This window comes from Mandrillus leucophaeus, unplaced genomic scaffold (assembly GCF_000951045.1).
Source record: "Mandrillus leucophaeus isolate KB7577 unplaced genomic scaffold, Mleu.le_1.0 Scaffold62, whole genome shotgun sequence".
In the NCBI taxonomy this organism is placed as follows: domain Eukaryota; kingdom Metazoa; phylum Chordata; class Mammalia; order Primates; family Cercopithecidae; genus Mandrillus; species Mandrillus leucophaeus.
In genome coordinates, this window is record NW_012106697.1 from 5,571,871 (window position 1) to 5,581,055 (window position 9,185).

At 53.2% G+C, this 9,185-nt stretch overlaps 1 protein-coding gene across 2 annotated transcripts in view; it reads left to right on the forward strand.

The window, feature by feature from the left end:
• Positions 1-7,966: 7,966 nt before the first annotated feature.
• Positions 7,967-9,185, forward strand: part of HELT (helt bHLH transcription factor) — a 2,130-nt gene continuing 911 nt past the window's right edge. For both annotated transcript variants that reach the window (XM_012000169.1, XM_012000170.1), the window contains exons 1-3: positions 7,967-8,075; positions 8,507-8,611; positions 8,863-8,959. In XM_012000169.1, the coding sequence (XP_011855559.1) occupies positions 8,049-8,075; positions 8,507-8,611; positions 8,863-8,959 (229 nt within the window). In that variant the 5' untranslated portion in view covers positions 7,967-8,048. The remainder of the gene's footprint in view (positions 8,076-8,506; positions 8,612-8,862; positions 8,960-9,185) is intronic.

Sequence of the window (9,185 nt, forward strand, 5' to 3'; positions counted from 1 at the left end):
CAGACCCTGTCCTGAAAGCACCCTTCCCGCCTGTCTTTCTGTGGTACCCTCTTACGCACTGCAGTGGGTCGGATGGTCTCCCGCCTTCCCCCGCTGCAAATATATGTTCACCTGGAACCTGAGAATGTGAGTTGATTTGGGAAAAGGGTCTTTGCAGGTGTGATTAAATTATGGATCTCAAGATTAGATCATCCTGGCTTATCCAGGCAGTATAAATCCAATGGCAAGGGCTGATAGGAAAAGAGAACACGGGCATGCAAAAGGGAGAAGGCCAGTGAGGATGGAGGTGGAATGGGAGTGATGCTGCTGCAAACTGGAGAGCCCCTGGAGCCACCAGAAGCTGGAGGAGACAAGCAGCAAAACCTCCCCTAAAGCCCTCAGAGGAAGCATGGCCATGCCACTGCCTCAGCTTTTGACTTGTGGCCTCCAAAACTGCAATGGGACACATCTGCATTGTTTTCAGTCTCCAGGTTCGATGTGATTTGTTACAACAGCTTTAGAAAACTAATATTCTAATTCTTCAGGACTCAGCTCATGAAACACCTACTCCAGGAAGCCTTCCCTTGATCTTTCCGTCATCACCCACCTCTTGCCGGCTTATACTAAGTTCCCTGCCTGTGTCTGCCTCACTCCAGAAACTCCCCGAGAGCAGTGACTACATCCTGCCCCCATGGTAATATGGGATCCAGCACCGTTCCAGGATTTAGCAGGCACTCGCCCAGATCAACGCATGAGCATCTCAACCCTGTGCCCCTCCTGGTCCAGGTGTGATGCCAGGTACCTCACAGACACTGCTGCGTTGAGTCATCTCAGCAAGCCTAGGAGGTGGATGCCATCATCACTGCTTTACGGTTGCAGAAACAGACTCAGCAAATTGCCCGAGACCATTCAGTGAGCAGAGTCAGGATGTATATCCAGATCTCTCCATCCCAGGTCCTGGCCAGCATGAGCACGACATGTTCAAAAGTCCAGTGGCAATTAGAAAAAGAGGAGAAATTTGAGGAGTTCAAATTATGAGCCCCAGAAAACAGATGAAATCTTTCTGTGAAATGCTGACTTCACCTCCCCGAGAGCCATAAAAAAATGCCCCTCAACACAGTAAGCCAAAGCTCTGCAGGGCAATGACTGCTGGATGGTTGCTCCAGTTAACACAGTGCAAGAAGTTGTAACTATCAGCCCAAAGGAAAAAGGCAGTGGCCGAGAATAACCAGAGCCCATAATGAACACAATTAATGGCACCTGCAACACACTTTCTAAGTGATGTTAACATCAAAATATGGAAAGAAACACCTCCAGCTATTCTGCTGCCTCCCTCGAAGTATTCTTTCTCAATCCTTATATTTGTGCTCCCTCCACTTACTGCTTTTATTTTTCTAGAGACAGAGTCTCACGGTGCAGTGGTGCAATCATGGCTGATTGCAGCCTCTAATTCCTAGGCTCAACTGATCCCCTCACCTCAGCCTCCTGAGTAGCTAGGACTACAGGCATGCACCACTGCCATGCCTGGCTAATTTTTAAATTTTTTATACAAACAGGATCTCATTATGTGGCCCAGGCTGGTCTCAAGCACCTGGGCTCAAGCCCTCCTCCTGCCTCAGCCTCCCAAAGAGCTAGGATTACAGGTGCAGGCCACTGCTTGGCCCTGAGTGCCTTTTAAAGTCCAAAAATAGGCCAGATGCGGTGGCTCACATCTGTAATCCCAGCATTTTGGGAGGCCGAGTCGGGTGGATCACCTGAGGTCAGAAGTTTGAGACCAGCCTGGCCAACATGGTAAAACCCCGTCTCTACTAAAAATACAAAAATTAGCTGGGCGTGGTGGTGTGTGCCTGTAATCCCAGCTACTCAGGAGGCTGAGGCAGGAGAATCGCTTAAACTCAGGACCCAGGATTCTGAGGTTGCAGTGAGCCAAGATCATGCCAATGCACTCCAGCCTGGGCAATAATAATAAAACTCTGTCTCAAAAAAAAAGTCCAAAAATAAATTGTAAAATATGACTAAGTGAGAGACTGCCTATAGAATTTGCTCCAAAATTGATGCCAAAATAATTCTTGAAGTCCCCATCCCAGTTTTTCTTCATTCAACAAAACTATATTGAGGCCAGGCAAGATGGTTCAGGACTATAATCCCAGCACTTTGGGAGCCTGAGGTGGGAGGATTGCTTGAGGCCAGGAGTTTGAGATGAGACCCTGTCCAGACAAAAAACAAAAAAAATAAAAATAAAAATTAGCCAGCACAGTGGCATGCACTTATAATCCTAGCTACTCAGGAGGCTGAGGCAGGAGGATTGTTTCAGCCCAAGGGTTCAAGGCTACAGTAAGCTATGATCTCACCACTGCACTCCAGCCTGGGCGACAGAGCAAGACCCTGTCTCAAAAACAAAAAAAAACAACGCAACAACCATTTTGAGCATCTCCTACTTGCAAAGTCTAGAGAGACATGCAAGAAATAAACTGTTGCATACAGGAGTAGGCAGAAGTCCTGGAAATATCCTCTGGAGTGTTTGAACAAGGACTGCTGCAAAACCCATCTTGTGCATAGGAAGATTTTTCGTCTGTGCAGTTAATTCATGCCAGTTAGGTCAACCTGAAAGTTCCTTCACCTTTGCTCCCCACTATCCTTCTGAGGTGGCCATTCCCACCTGGGATTTGCTCATCAGGTAGCCAGGGTGCCTTCCAGCTTCAGCTGCAGCAGTGCTTCTCAAACTCTGCAATGCACACCCCAACTGGGAGTGTCGTTCAAATGCAGGTTCTGATTCAGTGAGGTCAGGGGAGAGGCCTATGATTCTGCATTTTTAACGAGCTCCTGGGTGGTGAGATTCTGCTGTTCTGAGGACCACATTTCCAGTAGCAAAGAATCAGAGCACTTAGTTTTTACTTAAAACAAACCCAACTTCTGGAGGCATGAGATTCTAGTGGAGTGTGTGTAACGCTCCCAATGCTTCTTCCAAAGGCTGGAGAAGGTGAAAGCACTTGAATCATTTGATAGGTTGTGGTGTTGATGAGCGACTGTGGTCGCTGCTGCTACCTTCACTGCCAGGTACTAAACCTAAAAAGAGCACTGGAAAGCAAAGAACTAAGCTGCTTCAGAGACAAGAACAGAGGGGCTAGAAATGAAAGCCCTGGGAAATCACCTCGCATTGGATACATGTTTCTCATGTTTCTGGGTTCCTTTCAGGCCTGGGCTTCAGATAGCAGCAGACACCTTCAGTGTGTGTCCTCGTGGTTAGAGAGATCGAAGTGCTCCCCAGGAGCCCTCTCACTGCCACCTGACTGCACCAACAAGCATCTCCTGGCAGGTTCTTCCTGGTGGCATCGCTGTTGGATTGAGAATACTACTGGTGACCAGAGTGCAGAGGAATTAGAGGTGCTGAGCGAGGAAAGTCCAGAGAAGCTGCCAGCCCAACAGGATAGCCAGTGCCACCCATGGCTGCTGCGACAGACATTGGGAGCGACTGTTGTGTGGAGACTGCTCTCCTGGGACCATCAGTATGAATACTTTTTCCTTCTTCAAGCGCAAATTTGTAATAGGCAGGACCAAGTCCCTTTCTGCTTGGAATTGCCAGCTTGGACTCACTGTGGATGCTTACCATGTGCCATTACCATGGGACTCATGAAAGGTAGAAAAAGGAGTAACGGGGGCATAGACGCAGCCGATGCCTCCTGGCAATGGATGCCTCCTGGGAATGATCACACACACACACACACACACACACACACACACACACGCGCGCCACGTGCAGCAGGTGTCCCACAGAACGGCTGCCAGCCCTAATCACAGGAATCTGACCAGTCCTCCTTCACAGTGACAGGAGGAAGCCAGCCTTCCTCCTCAGCCCTGGAGGAGTTCACACAGAGAATCAACAAATGCTAAATGGGAGACTTCAGGCAGCCTCTGGCACCTGCCATTAGGCATCCCAGTCTCCTCATGGTACCCCAGGGCCCTTGAGCGTGAAGTGGGGTGCTGGAGCCATGCTCCTGTGGGCCCTTCCAGAGGGAGCAGCCTGAGATCCTGCTCACTTCATAACAGAGCCCGGGAGTTGGGCTCCCTCCAGGCCTCATCTTCCCAGCACCTCAGAAGTCAGTAGGGCCAGCCATGCTGGTGTTCTCCTGCTCTCAGCCAGGGCTCCTCACATTTGATGAAATCTCCAGTACTGTTAATGTGTCTAGAAAGTCAACTTGTGTATTGCAGGCAGGGGTGGAGGGAGGGATTTGAAATTACCCAGAACTCTTTGTCTTAGTGCAATTTGTCTAAAGTTACTGTATTATTTTCTTTCCATCCATCCACTTCCCCCAAGCCCACAAATTCTCAGTTTCTAAAAATTGGAAGGAAACACAAAAGAAACCATCTTTCAGTGTTTGCAATCTACATGTCAAACCTATGGGGCCAAATAACTAATATTAAAAATAATGATAATGATAATCACAGTCGGCTTGTGATTGCTGTATTCTCCAGTAGAGGTCTTTAGATGTCAGGAGGCCAAACTCAGAGTAATATTTAGTACGCACTGTCTAATTTCCAGGCAGTCTTGCTTCCTAGCTTTCTTTTGATTTTGATGCTAATATTTGCGTCTCAGGATGCTGAGAGGGTCCTGTGATTAGAGCCCCTTTCAGCCTCACACACACTGGGAGTACACAGCTGGCCAGTAGCACTATGTGATGTCACCTGGGTGCCCAAAGGCCCCCATTCATTTGCCTGATTTAGGTCAATTTAACAAACTTCAGGAGGAATTACTGTGACTTTTTCAGGGGGGCTAGAGCTTTCTCCAGGATGAGGGCAAAAAAATGAAATGAGTGGAAAAATCATCTAACAGTGCAAACTCCACACTACCCTATAAAACACAGAAGAGCCACTGCAGGAGAGATTTGCAGGCAAAATAAAACCCTACCTGCACCATCCAGTCTTCTTTTAGGTGCCTCGTCTATATTTACCTATTCCACGGGAGTGACCAGCCGGTAACATAGTAGACACAATATTTCCATTTTACAGATGAGGAAACTGAGGGACAGTAGATTCAGGAGATGCCTCAAGTCTCGCCCAGTTGGTGGGCGGTGGGGCTGGGATCTGAACAGGCTGGCTGGCTCCAGCAAACCTCGGCTCTTCCCTACTCTGCTCTTATTTCGTGCGGAAACTAGGTCAGGATCAGGGAACTCCTGATCACCCCCCTGAGGAGGAGCAAAGAGAAGACAGCTGTGAGGCGCCCCACTCTGGGGCAGCGTGTGTGACCCAGACCCGGGCCGAGAAGGGAGAAAGGAAGTATTTCCTTCCCTATCCTGAAGCGGGGGCCGTTCCAGGTTCCGCAGGCAGTGCTGCAGCAGCGGAAGGACCGGGCGAGGCTGCGCACCTGCGCCCAAGTCTCCACTCACCCGCCTTCCCTTGCCTCCTCACCTGCACGCGGGTACTTTTGGCCCTGGGCAAGCCTTGAGCCCAGCGCCGAGACCAAACCCGGGAAATTAAACTGTGCATGGAATGAAATGTGGCCGGTGGAAGGTGCCTGCAGCTGGCGGTTAACACCGGCAGTAAGAGGATCAACGCTCGGGCCGCTGGCTTAAAAATGGGGGTGGGAGTGCGAAGTGTGCGCGCTCCCTTTTACCCATTCACGTTAGTTAATTTGGATGATAAGGGTTCGTGTTTAATCCCTTTGTGTGCGAGTGAATATCCTGAAATTGACAACCCCTGAGAGGGCACTCTCCGCTGGCAGAGTAACCTGGGAGGGTGTGGATCGTGTCCAATCTGGCGTGAAGCAGAAAAGAAACGTCGTGAGGAGACTGGAGGCAGGATCAAGAGGGACACCCTAGGGGTGCGAGGTGCAGACCGCGCCCTCACACCTCCCAGGCCGAAGCAGGTGGGCCGATGGCTTCCCGGAGGCCTGGCACCCCAGGCCTGGCTCTGCGCCCTGAGGCTTCCAGGTCCCACCAACGAGAGGAGAGCCGCCAACCCACCTCTGCCAAGGTCTAACGACCCCATTGGGGGCGCTGGGCCCTGCCATTGCCCTGCAGAGTAGAGAGAATATAGGCAGGGTCGGGGGCAGGCAGAAAAGAAGAAGATGTGAGAAGCGGTCTCAGCTGTTCCCAGATGGAGAAGATTAGAGAGGTGAGAGTTCGGTGGCTCTAGAAAGGGCCATAAAACAAAAATCATCTGCAGGAAAGCTCACCCCACACCCACACCCCGCAAGCTCAGAGCCCCCAGAGTATGGGATCCGAGGCAGCAATTGTGAGCGAGGCCAGTCCTGGGGGAGGAGGCCTCTGGCCGCGGGGCCAGGCTGCCCGCAGAGGCGCAGGCGTCCAAGAGAGTTCCCAGCCGCCGCCGCCCCCCTCCTTCCCCTTGGGCCCGTCCAGCAAATTTCCTCCCTCGTTTCTGTTCGTGCCTTCCCTCCCTCCTCCTCCCCCCGATATTTTCGCTTTCTAAAACCATAAAAAAGAGATCAACTTCCCAAACTTCACGGGGCCCTTTTCAGTGACAAATATTGATGCCCAAAGTGTCTGCGCTCTCCCGCCCCCAAACGTTAAGAAAAGACGGCCGCGAAAGGGAGACATAAAAAGTTAACAATGCTGTGAAAATATGTTTGCAGAAAATAGACAATCGTTGGATTAAACGTATTCAAGTATGAAATAATGCCTTTTTGTGTCAAAACTTGGGCGATGGGCGGGTACAAAAGTTCCCTGTGGCAGCTACTTGCTCCCTTTGTGAGCCGTGCGCTTTGGCGTCTCCACTTGGGCGCATTACTCAGAGCCCTCTAAGCGCGATTGTTTCTCCCTTTCTAATGACATTTACCGGATCAAAACATGCTGTTAATTCGATCAGAAGGCTTCACCCTCCCTGACAAAGCCACAATAATTTCTCCTGAAGTTTGTTAAATTGACCAAAATTAGGCAAATGAATAGGGGTCTGTAGGCGCCCCCTCTCGCAGGTGACGTCGCATAATGCTCGCCTGGGCCAGCTGCATTCCCCCTTTTCTTCTCGGCCCACTCTTCTCCGTGTTGCCCCCCAATCCTCCCACCCGCCCCTTCACACACAAACACACACGGACGCCCGCCAGTCTCTCCTCCCCCACCCTCTGGCATTATTAAAATTTAACCCAATGAAACTATTCATACTTTTCAATGGACATTTTCGTATAGGATAATAGGCTACAAATTGAGCCTCTTCCCCCTGCGAAGAGGGAGCCGGAGGGAGGGGGGAGAAAAGAAAGCCAGCGACGTGGTCAGGGGGTAGGGGGGAGCGTCGCGTGCCAAACAGCGGCGGGAGGGGCGAGGCGAGGCGAGGCGGGAGCCTCGTGTGCCAGCCGCAGCCCCACACCTGCCGGGATGTCCGGACAAATAAAGCGGTGTAAACAAAAAGGGGGGAGAAGGACGTGTCAGCAAGTCGTGTGAGAAAAGCCTGGGAACAAACGGGGCGCCTCCGTCTCCAAGAGCTCTCCCTTGAACCCGGCGGAACAGCCTATTAAAGGCTTACTTAATTACTTTAATGACTCTGGACAGGCTTTAAAACGCACTCGGCGCTGGGACGGCGGGCTTGCTGGGATTTGTAAACAGGCGATCGTGTGAGACTCAGCGGTGGGACTAAAAGAGGCGACGCTGTTTTGTGAGGGTCCTCGCCCCCCGGTGCCCGCGGCCACTGCGCCCCTGCGCTCCGCGCCCGCGACTGCTACAGGCGCTCGCTCGCCCGCCGGCCCGTTTACCGCCTCCTTTTCCCGCCGGGGCTGTTGCCATGCAAATGTTATTCCCGGGCCGATCACGTGTCCTTTGAAGGGCCACGTGGATTAACAAAGCTGATCTGCCCCCAGCTCGCCCCCCTCGGCTGCTAAATTTTTTTTCTGAACTTCTTTAAAACTGATCTTGAATGCATACATCCTCCAAACGCAGCTCCCCTAATCCTATGGAATAATTCAACTCGTGAATGCACTTGGAGCCCTAGATGGCCGCTTTATAAGGCAACCCTCGGAGCTGGGAGGCTGCAGTCTACCTGGGACACTCGAGGAGGCACACGAGGCGGAAAAGTGGACGGGTGCCCCGCGCCACCGCCTCTCCCGAGGGCGCGTACTAACCAGGATGTCAGACAAGCTCAAGGAACGCAAAGTGAGTCGGCTGAGCCCAAATGGCACTTGCGCCCTGGTGGTGGAGGCGTCTGACTCAGCGACCCGCCACTTGTGTGGACCGATGGCAGGGAAGTGCCTACACGGGACTTTGAGTGTGGAGGAATCTCGAGTGGTTTGGGAAGGGGGTGGGATACAGAGAGGAGGGTGCTGAACCAGGGAGAGTCCGTGCCCAGAGGCTGGTGGCCACCTCCCCAAAGGCCTGGGTAGGGTGGCTGGAAGGGGAGCGCGCCAGCGCGGTCGTGAGAGGGCAGAGCTCAAACGGCCCGAGCGTGGCGGGCCAGGAGTCCCTTCCTAGGGCGAATCTGAGCAGTGTGCGCGGCCGGAGAGGCGGTTAGCACGCAGCTGCTATAGCCGCGCCCTTGACGACTTCCCGGGCAAAGCCATCCTAAACGTACAACCCTCTGTTCGCAGAGAACCCCCGTTTCGCATAAAGTGATAGAAAAGCGGAGGAGGGACAGGATCAATCGCTGCTTGAATGAGCTGGGCAAGACGGTGCCCATGGCCCTGGCGAAGCAGGTAACATTGGCGGCCCGGAGCCGGGTGCCAGGCTTTGGGAGGCCTCTGCGGCCACTCTGCGGAGACGCCCGAGCCTGCAGACACAGAGGGCCTCACTTGCGGGCCCCTCTCAGGGAGCCTGAGCACAGGGCGAGCCTCAGCAGGCTCTGGCGCAGATCCGCTGCCGCGCCCGCTGGCTGGTCCTCTCCAGAGCCACAGTGCCCGCCCAGCAGGCGCCAGGCCGCTGCGAGGGGCCCTTCCTCCTTTTGCAGAGTTCCGGGAAGCTGGAGAAGGCGGAGATCCTCGAGATGACCGTTCAGTACCTGAGAGCACTGCACTCCGCTGATTTTCCCCGGGGAAGGGAAAAAGGTGGGCACGGGTTAGGGAATGGGACGCCTGGGTCTGGCGCCTGCGCCACCCAGAGACCCTGGGGCTGGGAGGGGAGTGACTGAGCGTTCCCGAGAGCTCTACTGGAGCTCCACTCTCCCGGAGGGCAGGGGTCTTGCGAAGGCGCCTCTCCCGGCCCGGCGACAGCAAGGCGGCGAGGGAGAACTGGTTTCCAGAGAGGCTGGTTCCATCGCCTCCTCCCGGGTGG